General features: G+C 36.0%; 1 protein-coding gene across 4 annotated transcripts in view; it reads left to right on the top strand.

Moving 5' to 3' along the window:
* The window catches only part of CEP120 (centrosomal protein 120), a 77,620-nt gene that overhangs the window by 39,824 nt on the left and 17,592 nt on the right, over window positions 1-20,204 (top strand). For all 4 annotated transcript variants that reach the window (XM_036847803.1, XM_036847804.1, XM_036847806.1 and 1 more), the window contains 4 exons: window positions 2,510-2,602; window positions 3,681-3,842; window positions 7,304-7,426; window positions 14,659-14,757. In XM_036847803.1, coding sequence (XP_036703698.1) covers window positions 2,510-2,602; window positions 3,681-3,842; window positions 7,304-7,426; window positions 14,659-14,757 — 477 coding nt within the window. The remainder of the gene's footprint in view (window positions 1-2,509; window positions 2,603-3,680; window positions 3,843-7,303; window positions 7,427-14,658; window positions 14,758-20,204) is intronic.

Raw genomic sequence — 20,204 nt, 5'->3', positions numbered from 1 at the left:
ATTTTTTAATGTGACTGATGGGTTTTTCGGTGTTGATGCTTATATGTAAAAGCAAAATATATGATGAAAATAACAAAGTATGGAAGTGAGGAAATGGACAAACGCTGTTGTAAAGTTTTCATACTATTTTACTAGTTTAAGCAATCACAATCTCTTTCCTAGATAACTACGTTTACTTCTTTATTTTTATTTTATTTATTTATTTTTATTATTATTTTCAGCCGCACTGTGCGGCATGTGGGATCTTCCCCACCAGGGATCGAACCTGTGCCCCCTGCATTGGGACTGCGGAGTCTCTGCATTTACTTCTTAACTTGGTATCCTGTCCTCCATTACTGACCCCTGTAGCTTGCGATATCAGCCAAGAGTAGAGGAAGTCAGATTATGGACTCCTCCTCCTTAAAACACATCATACTCCTCATCACATTTAGAATAAAACTCAAAGTTCTTACCAGGACCTACAAGGCTTTTTGTGATGTGTCCCCTCGCTTCCTCTGCGACCTCATCTTCTGTCAGCCTTCTGTTCACACAGTCTGTTCTAACCATCTTGGCCTCTGTGTATTTCCTCAAACATGCTAAGCCACCTCTCTCCTCAGGATCTGTAGACTGCTTTTCTTTCAGAGATACTTTCTGGTTTCTGCTCAGAGTAATGTGAGTGAGGCCTTCTCTGACCACTGTATCCAAAGTACTGCTCTCTTCCCCTGCCCCCAGGCACTAACTGTCTCCTCATTCTGCTTTATTTTCTTCATAGCATTTACCTACTATTACATTAAATATCCATTTCTTTGTTTATAGTTTGTCTTCCCTCAGAGTATAGATTCCACATGACTTTGTTTTGCCCAGCATCTGCTATGTATACAATAAATATTTGTTTAAATTAAAAGGATAATGAATGATTTCAGGTTTTATACAGTTTTGAGTTTGAGATGTATGGGGACTATTGGCATGTTCAGCAGGTATTTGGATTTACAGGTCTGCAACTCTGGAGGGGGGTTTGACTTTGCAATATAAATTTGGGAGTTCTTCGTATCTGTGATGGTACGTAGATAAGATGTTTGGGTTGCCAGAGGACGAACATATGGTTTGAATACTTCCTCCCCATCCTGTTTACCTGTCTTTCTATAAGGCTTTTTTACATGTGGCACTCAGAATTTGACACATTTATATTAGTGATTTGGTTAAGAATTTAAAGATGAACCAAAAATCAGTGGTAGAGTTAACAGAATTAATAAATAAACGATCTTGCTTGGTTGGTATATTGGGCTAAATCATCAAAATAAAGTTTAATAAAGACAAATGTCAAATTCTGTAGTCAGAGTGAAACATTCACTTGGACAATGGGTATAGTTACTCCAAGTTTAAGAACAAAGACCTTGGGGATTTTCTTTGACGTAACGAACAGCATGACTAGCATCCTCAGATAGCAAATGCAATTTTAGATGGAGTTAAAACTAGGAGACATTTGCTGACCTGTCTTTGGCAGTGCACATTCTTTAGTCTCTGAACGAGTGAGATCACATCTGGGTACCATATTTTTGAAAGGACTTAGTTTAGAATGTAGACTCCAGATTAAATCCAAGATATTAGAGGATGTGGAAACAATAACATGTGAATAATAGTTGACGCTTGTGTTTATCTTGGAGAAAAAAAGACTAGGAGGATGTATGATGGCTATCACTGGAGTCAAATATGTGAAGATACTTTTTTTTTTCTTCCCAAGGGATAGAAACAGGATTAAAGGGTGGGCTTCTAAGGAGCATCAAACCCAGGCTTGTAAAGAGAAAATCAGGTTGGAGCCTGGGACCTGGAGACTCGTTGGTGAGGAGGATAGAAAACTTGGTTCAGAAAGTCCTAGTAAATAGGATCAGTCTGAACTAAAAGATAGAAAACCATGAGAGAGGATCCTATACAGGCCAAGCAGGTAGACCTCTTATCCTTAATGGGACTCACATCCTTAAAGACAGAGCAGAGCAGGACTTTAGGCTTGTACAAATTGGGGTACTAGGCTAAGGTCCCAAGCAGGAACTGTAGCTTCAGAAGCAATTAAGAACTCAGTTATTTAAACTGTAATAAAGGACTAGATCTCAACAATAGGAGGACTGACTTGAAACTGATTGGTGACAACTGGCCTATCACCAATATTAGTTCCAGAGAAAGAGCATAAGTGACTAAGAGGGCTTCAGAAGACTACTGGAATATTGAGCAAGGCAGATTTTTAAGGAGCTAGGTTTTTACTAAAACACAAGATTTTACTGGCAGTCTAACTTACCACCCGGTGGGAGAAGGGCTTCCTCAGGAGACTGAATATTACTAGAGATACCCAAGCAGAAGCTAGATTGGCTTCCTTCCTTAGAGTATAGTGGAAAGAATTTCTGCTTTGAATTGGTATATGTAATTCATGATTTTCCTAGTCTCAGATCCTCTGTTTCAGTAAAATCATAATATATGCATTTTTGAATTTGTGTTTTGAATTTGGGGAAAAGATAAGGTAACTTTTATTATATTTTAGGTTGCTGAATATACTGTTCTCGAAGGAAAACTTCAAAAAACCCTAGTTGACTTGGAGAAGCGAGAGCAGCAGCTGGCCATTGCAGAATCAGAGGTACTGTATTCATCTATCATGTCTTTATTTCACAGAATCCATATATTAAATTCATACTATTCCTTTGTTTTTCCTTTGTACTGTATAAAGCATATTTCATGGAAATAGTCTTTCAGACATTATGGAGAAAACTGCTATTCAACTAGGTGAAGCATGTAGGTGAAACATGTTTTATATGTTAGAAGGTGAGGAATTAGGTAGAAAACTGTTTGTTATTTGAAACGGTTAACTATTATTCAGTCAGCTTTGGCTGACTTCTGCAATAGTGGAGATTTTTGGTTACCTTTGCAATTATGTGGAAGGAATGGATAGTTGGACTACCTAGAGAAAAGAGAAAATGTAGCGTAGGCTCAGGGACCTAGAATCATGATTTTGTATTTCACTAAGAAGGGAATATACCTCTTTCTTGCCTATTAAAGATTAGATCCCAAGAAAGGATAAACTTACATTAGTACCATGCCTAGTTAGCATTTTTGTTAGGTCTTATTAAATTGTACCCTAAATACTTTTTTAAATTACTATAAAGTTCACCTCAAATTATTAGAATTTCTTCCTTGTGAAATTTATATGCCCCTTCCTTACCCAAATGTTTCTTAAAATTTTCTCAGCATATCACCCTAGCCTTATCTTTACACATTTTCGGCAATTTCTAAATTGATTTAGATTGTTAAACCTGAACATAATATGTATTTGTTCCTAATACTAAGGCTTTGTTATCTTTTATGTGATTAGGTAAAAAATAAGAAGTTTCTAAAGACGTAAAGAAACTTGGGCATATTTGCTTACATAATAAAATGGGTTTATTCAAATAGGGGTTTTAAGCATTTAGGGCCTTTTCAATTGAATTTATGCATCATATATGGATTTGGGGATATACTTTGTATTTTAGGAGTAAATGATGATTGAAAATTTATACTTTCAATACACTTAAACATTAACTGTCTAATACATGAAAATGATATAAAAATCACTTCATAAAATATTCTGAACATTTGACCATATATAAGGATAATAGAATATTGAATAGTATAATGCAGCTAGTAATAGGTCAGCCTCTTAAAGATGTACCTGTTCTAAGCTTCAGAGAGAAAGAAGGGAACTGAAATCAGAACGTGAACGGAACCTGCAAGAACTCCAGGACTCTATCCGTAGGGCCAAAGAAGATTGTGTTCACCAAATAGAGCTAGAAAGGTTGAAGATGAAGCAACTAGAAGAGGATAAACACCGACTTCAGCAACAGGTTGGATGAAAATACCTGTCATCTCTTTAAACTTAGAGTTTATTTGCATTCTAGAAATAATAGAAATCGTTCACTAAGGAGTTATAAAAATTCCCGGTAATTTGGATTATTAATCACATTTACTACACTGAGATTCAAATGTAAGTTGGATCTTCTTTTCCTGAAAGCTGAGGACTATATTGGAATAATCTTACTTCCCTTACAATTATTTGTATGAGATTGTGCTATATTTTAGTTAACTCTCATCTTAAAATTTTTTTCCAATAAATCTCCTTTGAGCAAATGTAGATATTCTTCATATATCACTGGACCAAGTTCAGTTAAGAACCAAATTTCATGAGAGAGTTGTCTGTGCTCCTTTCCATTTTCTCACCTCTCAACCCATCTGCCTCAGCTTTCCATCCCCATTGCCCCAGCCAGCCAGTTGTCAGAGAAGCCACCAGTGGCTCAGTCACTAAGTTCAGTGGGTGTTTTTCATTTCTCATCTTACTCAAACTTACTGACAGCATCAACACTATTGTTCTTGTTTTTATATATTCTCTTCTCTCAACTTCTATAACACCACTCTTCCTGTTTTTCTCTACTTTTCTGGCCATGCCTCAGGTCCGTTGCAGGTTTATTTTCCTTTATCTAGCCATTAAATGTTGGACTTCCTCCAAGCTTCAGACTTACACTGTGCTAAACAATCTTATTCATGCCTGTGGTTTCAGAGACAATCTGTATCTCTGAGACTTGTGCATTTATATCTCAAACCTTTCCTTTGCACTCTCAACCCATTTATCTCATTGCCTTTTAGACATCTCTACTTGGGTGTCTTAAAGGCATTTAAAACCCAACATGATCCTCCTATCCATACTTGACCTTGCTGTAAGTATTCTTTATGTCAGTAATGGACCCCTGTAACCTGTTCTTCCTGTCGCAGCCTGAGTGATATTTTTGAAATTTGGAATCATGACACCCTCCTCTAAAACTGTTCAGGGTTGTCTTAATGCTCATAGAATAAAGATCAGAATTATTACCTTGCCCTACCAGCCTTTGCATAGTTTGGACCCAGCTCACCTCTCTCACCTCATCTCCCACTCTTTCACCTTTTCTGTGTGCTCTCCAGCCACACTCGTCCTCTTCAGGTCCTCAGGCATACCATGCATGCTTCACCCTTAGGATCTTTGTGTGTGCTGCTTTTTCTTGGCCTAGTGAACTATACTAATCCCTCAGTTTCCAGCTGAGGCATCACTTTCCCAGAGAAATCTTCCCTGACCCCTGCTGTCCAAGTCTAGGTCAAGTTTTTGTTATATGTTTTCTTGGGGTATTATTCTCTTATTCTATTTCTTTATGATATGTTATAGCAGTTTGTTTTTATTTTCATTAGTGTGATAATTTGATCAGTGTCAGATTATTAGTTCCATAAAACTGTTTTGGTTTCTGTCTGTATGCCTGGAGCCCAGCCAGTCTTCAGCACATAATAGGGGCTTAATAAATATTTGCTGGAAAAAGGAAGGCTCAAGCTGTTAAAAATGAAGCTTATCTGTCTTGAAACATTTCAGTGTAGATTAGATATGTATGATGAATGCCTCTGAAGTCTTTAGTAAATCCTGGCGTGAAGAATAGTTTCCATAGCAGTTCAGGGTCAGTTAAGATCATATTATTTAGGTGGTTATAAATATAAATTTGATTGTTGTTGTGGTGGTCTCATGTAAATTTATGAAAGATAAAGTTGTAAAAGTGGGCAATTGTGATGGGATTCGCCAGTAATGCTTCTCTTCTACCACTTATCAGGGAGATTCAGCCATCTAGAACAAAGGCTTCTAACATGTATTAGAATTACCGGGGGAGCTCATGAAAAAATCCACATCTCTACCCTGTCCCAGACCGGTGTAATTAGCTTACAACGTCGTGGGAAGAACCTTGGCGGGAAGAACTGGTATTTTGGAAAAATTCCCCGGGGCACTTCTAAAACATAAGCTAAGACATGGGGAAAAACTGTGGTGGGTAGCAGAAGTTTCTGGGATGCCCAAATTGCTAAGTCCATGACTGTAAACATTTCCCCTTTTATATATAAGAAACCTTTTTAGGCCCTTACTCTGAACCAGGTTACATGTACTATACACACAATTCTAACTGGACAGGTGGAAGGGACAGATAGATATACCATCAGTGCAAGGTGATGAAGATTCAGTATAAATATTCAAATATGTAAAGGCAGTTATCAGAACTGAAAAAAATCAATGTAGTTTATAGACCACTTAGCAAAGGAAAAAGAACCCAGTATGCCTAGTAGCTTGATTAGTCATTCTTAATAGTAGATTGATAATGTCCTGGTCAAAAAAATGCCAAATATTAAGTTTATTAGTTTTTGTTTAAGACAAAAATGTGAGAGAGATTCTTTAGAGAGGTTTCTATTCAACTTTAAACATAAAATTTACATGTTCAAAGAGGTAAACTTCAGTCATACAGAAAATTTCCATGTATGGAATACTCATTACCTAAAGATGCTAGATAATTATCAATAATTCTAATTAGGATTTATTAGCATAAAACAAGAATTTATTATTGGTAATTTAAGTTCCATTTTTGCCACCAGTTTTCTCAGTATTTCGCATTTAGTTAAGTCTTAGTCTTAAAGAGATAATTGGGTTATCTAAAGATGGCTAGTCATATTGGTGTATGTTTTCAGAAAGCATCTTTAAACAGTGCTTATTTGCATTTGATTAGAAAAATCCCACATTTTAAAAGAATACCTTTATATCTTTTTTTCTTTTTCTTGGTAGTTTTGAAACTGTTCTAAGGGAAATTACAGTGTTTAGTCAAGGCGGTCTCTCTCACTTTTTTTTTTTTTTTTTTTTTTTAATTTAAGGAACTATTCATTAGAGCATCATTCTAGGGGATGAAAAGATCTGAATTCTCTTCATGTGTCTCCTAGTGACTAGCTCTTTGGCACTGCCTCAGTAATTTAGCTCTTTGATCCTCAATTTTCTTACCTATAAATATGAAGGGACTGGACCAAATAATCTGTAAGTTGTAATAGTATTGGAATTACGAAATTACAGTGTCAAATTATAGGAACAATAATACTGCCTTAAAATTAAACTTTCATCAATAATCAGGTATATCTATAATGCTCAATCTTACATGTTGCATTTTTAAAAATTATTTTCAGTATTTTTATAGACTGACTTTTCCATTTGCCATCCAAAATTTAACAAAAATGTTCTCAAGGTACTGGTTTTATAAGAAATTTCATACTCCTAAAAAGTTTTTATATATTGTTAATCAGTTGATTTACTGAATTTTTGAGATTACTAGAGATCTTAATTTTCTTCATTATACTTTATACATTTTCTAAATTTTCTAATATAAACATGCCTTAAAGTAAGAAAAAAATGACACTATTGAATTGAATTCTGTAATACTAAACTTTGCGCACTGCTGTTTTAAAGTGGCTGTAATTTTTTTTAATACAGTTCAATGATGCTGAAAATAAGTATAAGATTTTGGAAAAAGAGTTCCATCATTTCAAGGATCAGCAAAGCAGCAAACCAGAAATTCGGCTACAGTCTGAAATAAATCTTCTCACTTTGGAAAAGGTACCCATGTCAATTTATGGCAATTTAACTAGCCTTAATGATAAATTTATAAAATAAAAAATATGTGCATATACAATGTAATAACATTTAACTGTAGTATTCTGATATCAAATAAGAACATATCAGAGAATTGGAGGCACATGACATTGTCAATACTTGAATTTCATGGCTTTTATCAGTTAGAGCCTATACTAGAGTCCTTGGTTACAGACAACAGAACTGAGTAACTCTTGGACTAAAGGAATTCACAAACCTGTCAGGAAAGCTAAAAAACCTGGGGGAAGCAAGTCATGGGCCCATCCTGTCATGAAACAGTCTACTCGGGATGCTACTGTTGGTTCCATGACTGCCATGTCCCTGGATTCTGTCTCCCCTGATTCTAGTGTTAGGCTGTTGAACTCTCAGTTTTGCAGTAGCCATTGTGAATACCCTCTCTCCGTAATACTGCCCTTTAGATTCACTGTCTCAGGTAGGAGCACGCATTTAAATCACAGGTCTGTACTCTACTCTTAGTTTGGAAGAAGGGATAGCCATCCTATTTTGCTTTCTGTGGTTGGAAGCCAGGTCCTGACTCTCATTTATATTGGGATTCCCCACAGACAGAATGTTCAAGTTCTAGGCATTAAAAAATGTGTAATACCCAACAGACAATCTAAGTTTGACAATATGAGCTCTTGCATTTTAGAGTTTGATAAATTTTAGGCATTATTAAAAATATATAGCATACTTAAGAAAATAACAGAGTTAATAATAAACAGGAAAATAAGCTTTAGAAGCTTAAGGATTTAATTGTCGTGGCAGCCATTGCCTGTCTGTTCCAACTCAGCATTGTATTGAAGGCTTTCTTGCCCTTTCTCTTCTGTAGATTCAGCCACTAGGGGACACTAACAGAAGATTGGTAGATAGGAGTTGGGAAGATGCCAGAGTAGTTCTTTCTTCTCTCTCTTTTTGCCTCTCTACTTCCCTTATTTTCTGTGGCAGTAGTTACATCTTTTTATGGTTCCATCTCCCACCAGGCATCCCTTCTCCAGCTTCCTTTAGGCAGTCTCCACTGTGGTTCTAGCCCACTGGACACCCCCAGTTTGTGGGTTGCTTGTATTAAGAACTACTATTTCCTGGTACCTTTTTGTAGTCCCTCCTGCCTAGGAGAGGTGGGGGCTTCTTGCTGCTGCTGATCACTGGGTTGCCTCACCATATCCTCTTTGGCCTTTCTGCTCTTCCTTTATCTGTTGAACCAGTTTCCTGTATTAAATTACTTCTGATTTCTAGATTCCTGGCAGGATGCTGATTGATAGAGTTGGTTTTTCATTATCCAGCAAAGATGTATGCTGTTTATGATACCATGCTAAATGCCATTATGAATGATTCGAAAGCGTTCAGGATACCGTCAAGTAAATAACAAGTTACAGAAGGAGACAAGGAACATACCCAAATAATTATAGCAAAAGGCAAATGAGCAGGTATCGTCTAACTTTCTCTTACTAAATGCCATGAGTCCAAAGGGAAAACAAAGTCAACTTCTGAAATCAACACACTAAGTATAAAGAAGGAATGAGATTGTATATGGAGCCTAAGAATAGGTGAAACTTTAAATAGGTAGATATGTGGGTGAGGTTATTCCAAAAAGAAGCACTGAACAAAAGTATAAAAAAGATTAAAAAGTCTATTGCATATTTGGATAGCTGCTTGACTAGAACCTAGAGTCTAATCATTATAGTAGTATGGTTTACCCTTGAACAACATGAGTTTGAACTGTGAGGGTCCACTTATACACAGATTTTTTTCAGAAAATACCTTCTACGGTACCACATGACCCGTGGTTGGTTGATTCCTCAGATGCAGTACCACATATTCAGAGGGCCAACTGTAAAGTTGTAGGCATTTTTTTGACAGCATGGAGGATTAGCATGCATACCCTTGCATTGTGCAAATGTCAGCTGTAGTTTTTAAATAAATGTAGGCCTGATAAGAGAATGCTGGAAATAAAGGTAATTTTCAGCCATATGAGGGAAGACCTTAGATGTTTACTTAAAGAATTCATATTTCATCTGGTAAGAAAAGTCAGAGGTTACTCTCAAATTTATAAGATTGGCTTAATGGATGTTAATATTAATAGAAATGAAGATTTTTGATGAACTTTTTTAGAGAGATGGAAGTTGTACAGAATTCAGATTTTAGACATACTACATTTGAGATGCTAATGCAGTAATCTTAGTAAGGAGTTAACTAAGTGGTTAAAAAATGAGAAAATACAGTAGGAAGAGAAAAGGGCTAGACAAACAGATTTGAGAGTCATTTGAATAAAGTGACAGCTTACAAGTATATGCAATTGCTTAAGGAGTGTTTAGGAAAGCTAATTGATGATAAAACTTAGGGGGATGTTCAGCTTTGAGAACAATCAAGAGTTGGGGAAGGAGGCTAATGAGATTTAGAGAAGTAATAAAAACAGTCTAGTGCTGTGCCCAAAAGGAAAGGGGGAGTTTAAAGAATGAGGAAGTGAAAGTAATCTCTCATGATGGGCAAGTCAAGAGTGGTTGAGGAAAGACCATGTGTTTGGCAGTTAAGAGGTCACTGATTTTTACGAAGCCAAATTGCAGAAGGTTATAGAAAGTTTGACTTTGAAAAGAAAACAAGAAAAGGGCTTCCCTCGTGGTGCAGTGGTTAAGAATCCACCTGCCAATGCAGGGGACATGGGTTCGAGCCCTGGTCTGGGAAGATCCCACATGCTGAGGAGCAGCTAAGCCTGTGAGCCACAGCTACTGAGCCTGTGTGCTGCAACTACTGAAGCCTGCACACCTAGAGCCCGTGCTCTGCAACAAGAGAAGCCACCGCAGTGAGAAGCCCGCGCACCGCAACAAAGAGTAGCCCCCGCTCACCGCAACTAGAGAAAGCCCACACACAGCAAAGACGACAAAATGCAACCAAAAATTTAAAAAAATAATAAAAAAAATAAATTTCAAAAAACCCCAGAAGACAAGAAAAAATGTAGCCCAAGGGCCTAAAGCTCTTGAGAAAAGCTTATTTAGAGGTAGGAAAATCAGAGAATATTTTTAGATTAAGGACAAGAAATTAACAACAAGGAGAAATTGAAGCTTTAAGAGAGGAGGGGATGGTTGGAGCATAGATATAAAATTTGGCCCTTGATATGACTATTCAAGAGGCAGAAGGGTGCATATAAAATATTTGGAGACCAGAATAAGAGTGGTTAAAAAATATTGAGTTGAAAAGGGTATTAACTGCTTTCTTCTAGCGTTTCTGAATTCATTAAATGTTTCTGCAGCTTGTCAAATGCTATGCTGTTTTTGGTTCCTCTTCTTACCCCGATATCTATTTAATTGCAAAGTCTTGTTGATTCTGCTTCTTACATATCTGGACAATCTCTTCATTCTCCATTTTTGGCCTTCTCATTTCTCTACCAGTGACCTTGAATTTGAATCAAACTGGACATTTCCCACCCCTTTTGATTAAACCAAATATTAAAGTATTTGTTTTTATATTATGAATTATGTGGCCTGCCAGAGGTATTTGAAGCATTCAGACAATATCTCATCAATTCTCACAAGTTCTCTTAAGTAGGTGTCAAGAGTATTTCCATTTTATCTTGGGGAAATTCAGGGCCAAATATCTCAAAATTGGAACAGAGTGCTTATCATATTCATCTTTTCTGAATATATACGAGATAGTGTATCACCATAGAAATAATTGTAAGTGATTTTTAAAAATTTCTTCTTCCAATTACACTTCTACCAAAAGGATAAAAATCACCAAACATATTACAAATATAAACAGCACCATGAACTTGTTGAGGAAAAAAAAAAGTGTAATGGAAGCACCTTTATATCAGACCTAATGAATTCATCCACTGTTTTTAAATGCCTAGCAAAACAAGGCTTCTCAGCTCTTTGAACCTTCTTCGTAAGTTTTTTTGGAGCCAGAAGAGGGCAGAATCTTATTTCTTAAGTAACAAAGAGATAAAAGCATAAAAAGGAAGACTTAAGTGAAAAAGTACCTGATTTAGTCTACAACTTCTGGTTATGTCTGATTGAGAGCTTTTTTCTTTTCTGTTTACTCATCTCTTCAATATATCACAAATATTTCCATTTTCACTGAAATCGTCTAAAAATAAGTTAACATTAAGATACAGTTTTACCAAATGCAATTCTTAAATCCCTTAAGAAGTGAATGATAGTTTGATGTGCTTTTAGCTAGGAAATGACTTTTAGATGGCTTAAAAACAATTGGAACTTTTAAAAAATAAAATAGGGAAAGCATTATAATTTAGTAATGCATACAGAAGATTAAGACAGAAACTAAATTTGTGTATTTAAGAACATTTGGTGAGTATCTACTGTGTCTTAGGACAAAGGGAAAAATGAGAGAAAAGAAAAGAGTAAAAGTATGTTATCCTTTTGGGACCTCACTTTTTTTTTTTTTGATGTGGACCATTTTTAAAGTCTTTATTGAATTTGTTACAATATTGCTTTTGTTTTATGTTTTGGTTTTTGGGCTGCGAGGCATGTGGGATCTTAGCTCCCCGACCAGGGATCGAACCCACACCCCGTGCATTGGAAGGCATAGTCTTAACCACTAGACCGCCAGGGAAGTCCCTGGGACCTCACTTCTAAAAGAGTTTGTAATATAATTGGGGAGATGACTCAGAGAACCTTAAATGACCATATATAATCGAATACCAGGGAATGTGATAGGAACTCTTTGCAATTCAGAAAGAAGTCATTTGGTGTTCAGAATATAGTAGTTTTAAGACAGCTCCATGGAGAGGTAGAATTTGAGCTGAATCTGAAGTTTTAAATAAGCAATGAAGAAAAAGAATCGACAGGCTCAGGAAGTAACTTGGACAAGGTGTATATGTAGGGGAGACAAACCCGGTGGTTGGAGTAGAGGGTTTCCTGTTGAGGAATACCAAGAAAGTAGTAGAACAAGTAGGATGGAAATTATATCTCGGAGTGCTTTAACACCTAGGCAGAGGAGTTTAGGCTCAGTCCTGTAGGCAAGTAGTAGCTGTTGTAGATTTTTTAGTAGAGAGTAAATTGATGTAATAGTGATTTGCAGGATTTGTAGATAGAATACGTTTGAGGCTGAGCAGACAAGAGATGAGATAAGCCTGAGCTTATGAAATGGTAGAAAGAACATAAAAGAATAAAACTGGAAAACATTTCAAGGGAGAAATCTATAGTTTTTTGTGACACATTGGAACTGGGGAATAGGAGCTTAGAGGAAAAGACAATGCCATGCCTCCAGTAGAGAATTAGAGTTGTGGGTATATCAAGGATAGAAACAGGGACATTGAGAATCAGTGAAAGTCTGTGCTTGATCTTCAGTAGCCTCTGAATTGACTCTAGGTCCTGAGCCAAGTTTTAATTTGAGTCTATAACTTGGCTTATGATTTAAATCAAAAAAGCCTTCCTGAAGTCTCATATCTACCCACAAAAAGGGCTCTTAACTCGAGGTCTTTGAATGCCCTGAAATTGTGTCAAAATTTTGCTTGTGTACCTTTTTTTGGGAATTGGGTCCATATATTTCTTTAGAATCACAGAGGCATCTGTATCCTTAAAAAAAGTTAGGAATCACTGATTTGGTAGTTTGGGATGAATTAGAAAAATGATGTGTAACGTCTCAGATTTGTTAGCTACAGTTTTTTTTTGTTTGTTAAGAATAAAGACATTATATGTTTTGATTATATATGCATTTTAAATTAGTGTGAACTACTGTGTGAATATCAATGCAAATGTGAGTTATTTTGATAATCATGGCAAAACTGATAAAATCTCCCCAGCTTTTTCTGATGGAGTCAGTTCAGTGGGTATAAGTGATCTCTCTAGGTTGTCCTAACCCTCATTCTGAGGCTCGTCCAGGATATTGTACCTTCTCCAAGACCCAGGGACATGATCACTTTTATAATTGAATACTGTTCTTTTATCACACAGTTATAAACAGATTTTTGCTTTTCCTCTGACATATGTCCTCTTGTTAAAATTACCAACTAATATGTATAAGTCTTTAGGGCATAAGTGGAAGAGATCATCTTTGATAATCTCAGAGTATTATTCAACTTAAGATGTATGAGTATAGTTGTGAAATGTCAACACATTTAAATCCAAGCACTAGGGATTTGTAAAGCAGAAAAGACCTTGACTCCATGAAGTCATATATTACTGCAGAGAACATTCTGGTCTTTTGTGAAGGGATTTTGGCAATGTGCTTTTCCTTTCATTTTATTTCCTTCTGAGCTTTCTGAAGTTTGAATTTTTGGATAGTGTCTTCGATTTTATTTTTCTGCAAAACATTAGGAGTTATGTATATGGGAAAAATTAGACTTGATATAAAAAAATTAGGCCAGTTTAGATTAACAGTATTTTACTGTAATTCATCCATATTATTACCTTATCACTTAAATAGTAAAACTGTTGGCTACATGAATTTGTTTGGTACTTGGTTTGAAACTTTGAGAGTACATTCCAAAACCTAGCCAAGTTGGCTTCAGTTCATACACAACAGATTGCCTGCTGCAAGTATAAATAACCGTATTTTAAAAATCAAATCTATTTCGTGTTTGTTTTTCTTTATATATTTGAGGAAAAATAGAAAATAAAAGTTAGATGAGTGTTTTTTGGAGCATTATTTTTCTTACTCTTGGGTTTATTTTAACATTCTTAAAATATTTTTGACTTTGTACACTTAGTAAACTGCCTCCTGATAAAACAGTTCACTGTTTTCAGCATTCTATGATTTTTGCCAAACTAGAGTTATAAAAGTATCTCTACAAGCTCTCTTCAATGTAAGACAAAATTCCACATAATGATAGGCCTCCAAAAGGAATAATTTGGTTTCAAGGTTGAGAGTGTCAGCTAAATGGAATGCTAACAACTGCTTTTTGTTATATAAAAAAAAAAAAAAAAAATGTATTTTTTCACTCTATGATCTTTATGTAATATATATGTTTTAAATACATTTATAGTAACTGTCTGGAGGTTAAGACTGATTCAGTTCCTTTTAGTATAGGCTGTTAGGCAGTAAAAATACAACTATATTTTAAACAAGAAAATGTTCATGTGCCATAATATTTACAGTAAATTATATAACAGTTCTAGATGATGTCGTACGTTACACTATATAAACTCTTTTCTTAAGCCAGAGTCTTTGTATATATTATCTTTCAGTGATTGTACACAGTGGTATAGTGTTTCACTTGATATGATTTTAATCACTGTTAGGTTGAACTTGAAAGAAAGTTGGAATCCGCAACTAAGTCTAAGCTGCATTACAAGCAGCAGTGGGGACGAGCTTTGAAAGAACTTGCCAGACTTAAACAGGTATGTAGTTTATAGCTGATGATGGATTATTCTTTTTATGTCTTTCTCCCTTGATTTTTTATAAGTTTGCATATTTGGCAATATCTGTTAGGTTCAGATGTCTGTATTTAATGTCCAGTTCTGTATTTGAGATTAGGCCCCACCCCCCTTTTTTTAATGTGTTACATATAAGATCCTCCTTTATAAAAACTAAAACTTCTAGGTCCTTTTTCTTTTCCTTTTTTTTTTTTTTTAAAGCCAACTATCCTCTTCCCCACAGCAAGTTGGGAATAATTTCTACTTTCACTTTAAAAACTCTCCATTCTTTTTCTCCTTTTACTTTCACTTATAAAACTACCATCCTTTTCTCCTTAGTATTAATTTCCTTCTATTAGGAGTGCCTTTGGGGGGAGAATTTTAAGAACATATTTTAAAAGTCATTCCTAGGAAGACACAGTAATTTATTCATTAAAAAAAAGGGAATCACAGGGGATTTTTGCATAATTTTACAAGAATTTAAAAGTGAGAGTAGTTTCCTAAATTCTTTACATTACTTTTGTTTTTTCCTTCCTGGTACCAGGTAACAAATGCTGTTAGCTTCCTGAGGAATTAACCTTAATTTTGGCTATAATGTCTTCAAATTATTAAGATCAAATAAAATATGAGCAAGATTTTTATTTTGAATCTCATCTATTTGACCTAAACTTTTAAGGATCATTAGTGGTTAGTTTATTCTAAGTTTTGCTTTTCTGAAATGTGTCCATTATATGCTGAATGAAATTTGGTACGTAGGGTCTCTCAGATTTGTATTTTTTTTTAACGTGTCTCCCAAACCATCAAATGTCATTAAACATCTTTGAGGTATTGTAGTAAATGCTTACCACCTTCATAGAAGAGTATGTACTAGACTGCCTGAGAATAAATAGTGTGGTTTGCCTTAACATAGCTTTTAGATGAATTGGGATTGTAAGCATAAGTATAAAATAATATTACACACACTGAATATGTTTTATAGATGCTCGCAAGACTAAGGATAGATGAATGAATAATCATGTATAGTACTGAGGGCCTCCTGTGTTCAAGGCACTGTCCTAGATTTATAGATATAAGTAAAACATAGGTCTTTGCCTCAGGGAGCTTGCAGTTTAGTAATAGGGAAGAAAACTATAAATATAACCTTTACTGCCAAATAGTAAGAGCCCTGAAAAGACCTGTACAGAGTACTCAGGAGGGGAAGTACATCTATTTAATAGAACTTAGGAAAGGTGTCATAGAAGATGAGATATTTGAGATGGATCTCTGGAGAATTGGTTGTGATTTAGGAAAGCTGTGGGGAAAATGTTGTATATACAATGAATAGAGTGATTATAGCAAGGAGGCACAAAGTCAGAAAGCATAGACTCTCCATGGAGAACAGAGGAGGTCCCATTTTAGAGGTCATTTCAGGAAATAAGGACTAGGTAGCAGTGGGAACATGACAAGGAGATTATTTTAAAAGACATGGTTTTGGTAGATTCTATGCAGTACACTATACCTAATCAGAATGCAGAGTGGAAAGTCAAAGATGATGTCAAGGGTTCAAGCCTTAGTGTCTGGAAAGAGAGTTTTCCAGGATTGGAATGATGGTTACTAAGACAAGAAGCTGATTGAGGCATGGGAAGGAGATAGGACTTGCAGATTTGAACATTTTAATTTTTACAGAAAGAAATTCAGCAAGCAGTTAGAAATATGGACTGATGTTGGGAGGATGATTGAGCTTAATAACATGAAGGAATCCTTTTGCAGAGGTGATAATTGAAGATGTGGCAGATAGAACTTAGAATTCTTATGTTTAAGGAGGAAGGAAAGTGATAAGTGCTTGGTATTATGCTAAGCCCCTCATACGTTTTCATTTGATCCTAACCAAGATCCCTATATAGCAGGTAATACTTCATTTTATAGATGAAAGAAACAGACTTAGAGATGTTAAGTAAGTTGCACACGATCACACAGGTACTAAGTGATAGAGCAAGGATTAGACTCATTTGACTGGAGTGCAGTCTCAGGCTCTTCCTGCTTTATAATGTTATGGTTTAATTCCATAGAAGCCACATAATGAAAGAATTTCAAATAGAACAAAGTGAGCTGTGGAAGACATTAGGGATTTCTGACAGAGTGAGTATTGAAGCAGAAGAAGTCATGATTTGGCCTATCATAAGCAAGGAAAATGACATCACTGACAGATAGACTAGCTCTGGTAATGAGAATTAAAGTGACTTTGAAAGAGAATAAGCTAATATAAAGTCATGATGGCAAGATATTTAAGTTACATTTAGTACCACAGGGAGGAGTCCCTGTGGAATTGGGAGCAAGGAAATAATGTGGTGAGAGTGGCTATTAAAAATAACAGGATACAAATTCTACCAGAGGCAGCATACATAGCAGTTTAGAACATGGCCTTGGAGTCAAGAGAGCTGTATTGAATCTTGGCTATACTTCTTAACTACCTTTGTGACTTGGGGAATATAATTTCTCTGATTAGTCTCCTCATTTGGAAAATGAAAAATCTTTCCTCACACGTTGTTCTGAGAGTTAAATGAGTGGTCTGTAAAGCATTTAACACAGTGTTTTGTACATAGTATATGCTCAATAAATGGTAACTGTTGTTAAGAGGATATGAGCCATAAAGCTATTGTGTAGTATTCTTGGTTTCAGTCATTGGGGACCTAATCAGATGGTAGCTTTGGAATATCGATGAATAGAACAAATATTAGAAGGATTTACGACTGAGTAGCTGAAAAATGACAGGCACCAACCAAAAATAGAAAATTTTTAAGTCTACAAGATAGGAGAATGTTGTTATATAATAGTAGCAGTGGGGAAGTGAGGTTCAATATAGTTTGAGTAATAACAGTACTTTGTATTTGGATGGTAGATTTAATATAGATGTTCTGTAGAAACTGACATAAGGGGAAAAACTTATGTTCGGGCTAATTGTGCAGATATGCAATACTGTCAGTCAGTAGGTGAACTTCCTAAAGTTAGGTGTAAAGAGATGAGAGTGCATTGAGTCTGAAGAAACATCTATAGTTGTTTTATCTGTTCATTTTTCATTCATCAAGTATTTATCGAGAGCCTACTATGCACCTTGCACAGTGGTAGATGCTCTAGATACAGCAGTTCTCTCCCCACAGGAAGCTTAAAGTTCAGCTGGGAGGGCTGATACTTAACAAGAACATGGCAGGGTGGTAAGAAATGCAAATGAAGTTAGCAGAAATAATAGAAAATAAGTATGAGAAAAACAAGAGGACAGTGGGTTATCATTGTATTTTGTCATTCAAAGCTGAGGGAGAAATGGTTCAAAAACAGTGTTTCAAATATCAGTATTAGAAAAAGGAATCCAAACTGGAAAAGAAGTAAAACTGTCACTGTTTGCAGATGACATGATACTATACATAGAAAATCCTAAAGATGCTACCAGAAAACTACTAGAGCTCATCAATGAATTCGGTAACACTGCAGGATACAAAATTAGTGCACAGAAATCTCTTGCATTTCTATACACCAACAACAAAAGATCAGAAAGAGAAATTAAGGAAACAATCCCGTTTACCATCACATTAAAAGGAATAAAATAACTAGGAATAAATCTAGGAATAAACCTACCTAAAGACCTGTACTCTGAAAAGTATAAGACGTTGATGAAAGAAATTGAAGATGACACAAACAGTTGGAAAGATATACCATGTTCTTGAATTGAAAGAATCAATACTGTGAAAATGACTATATTGCCCAAGGCGATCTACAGATTCAGTGCAATCCCTATCAAATTGGTAATGGCATTTTTCACAGAACTAGAATAAAACTTTTAAAAATTTCTGTGGAAACACAAAAGACCCCAAATAGCCAAAGCAATCTTGAGAAAGAAAAATGGAGCTGGAGAAATCATGCTCCCTGACTTCAGACTATACTACAAAGCTACAATCATCAAAACAGTATGGTATGGGCTTCTCTGGTGGCACAGTCGTTAAGAGTCTGCCTGCCAATGCGGGGGACACAGGTTCGAGCCCTGGTCCGGGAAGATCCCACATGACGTGGAGCAACTGAGCCCGTGCACCAAAACTACTGAGCCTGAGCTCTAGAGCCCATGAGCCACAACTGCTGAGCCCGCGTGCCTGGAGCCCATGCTCTGCAACAAGAGGAGCCACCGCAATAAAAAGCCCGCACACTGCAACAAAGACCCAGTGCAGCCAAAAATAAATTAATTAATTTTAAAAAAAACAACACAGTATGGTATTGGCACAAAGACAGAAATATAGATCAAAGGAACAGGATAGAAAGCCCAGAGATAAACCCACGCACCCACGGTCACCTAATCTATGACAAAGGAGGCAAGAATATACAGTGCAGAAAAGACAGTCTCTTCAATAAGTGGTGCTGGGAAAACTGGACAGCTACATGTAAAAGAATGAAATTAGAACATTCCCTAACACCATACACAAAAATAAACTCAAAATGGATTAAACACCTAAATGTAAGGCCAGGTACTGTAAAACTCTTAGAGGAAAACATAGGCAGAACACTCTTTGACATAAATCACAGCACTATCTTTTTGGATCCACCTCCTAGAGTAATGAAAATGAAAACAAAAATAAACAAATGGGACCTAATCAAACTTAAAAGCTTTTGCACAGCAAAGGAAGCCATAAACAAAATGAAAAGACAACCCACAGAATGGGAGAAAATATTTGCAAACAAAGCAACCGACAAGGGATTAATCTCCAGAATTTACAAACAGCTCATGCAGCTCAATATGAAACAAACAACCCAATCAAAAACTGGGCAGAAGATCTAAATAGTTCTCCAATGAAGACATACAGATAGCCAAAAAGTACATGAAAAGAGGCTCAGCATTACTAGTTATTAGAGAAATGCAAATCAAATCTACAGTGAGATACCACCTCATACCGGTCAGAACGGCCATCATCAAAAAGTCTACAAATAGTAAATGCTGGAGAGGGTGTGGAGAAATGGGAACCCTACACTGTTGGTGGGAATGTAAATTGGCACAGCCATTATGGAAAACAGTATGGAGATTCCTTAAGAAACTAAAAATGGAGCTACCATATGATCCAGCAGTCCCACTCCTGGGCATATATCTGGAGAAAACCATAATTCAAAAAGATATATGCACCCCAGTGTTCATTGCAGCACTATTTACAATAGCCAGGACATGGAAGCAACCTAAATGTCCATTGACAGAGGAAAGGATAAAGAAGATGTGGTACATATGTGCAATGGAATATTACTCAGCCATAAAAAAGAATGAAATAATGCCATTTGCAGCAACATGGATGGACCTAAAGATTATCATACTATGTGAAGTAAGTCAGAGAGAGACAAATACCATATGATATCACTTATATGTGGAATCTTAAAAAAAGGATACAAATGAACTTATTTACAAAACAGAAACAGATGCACAGACA

This window comes from Balaenoptera musculus, chromosome 3, assembly GCF_009873245.2.
Source record: "Balaenoptera musculus isolate JJ_BM4_2016_0621 chromosome 3, mBalMus1.pri.v3, whole genome shotgun sequence".
In the NCBI taxonomy this organism is placed as follows: domain Eukaryota; kingdom Metazoa; phylum Chordata; class Mammalia; order Artiodactyla; family Balaenopteridae; genus Balaenoptera; species Balaenoptera musculus.
The sequence above is the reverse complement of the archived record's forward strand: the minus strand, read 5'-3'. Positions and strand labels throughout refer to the sequence as shown.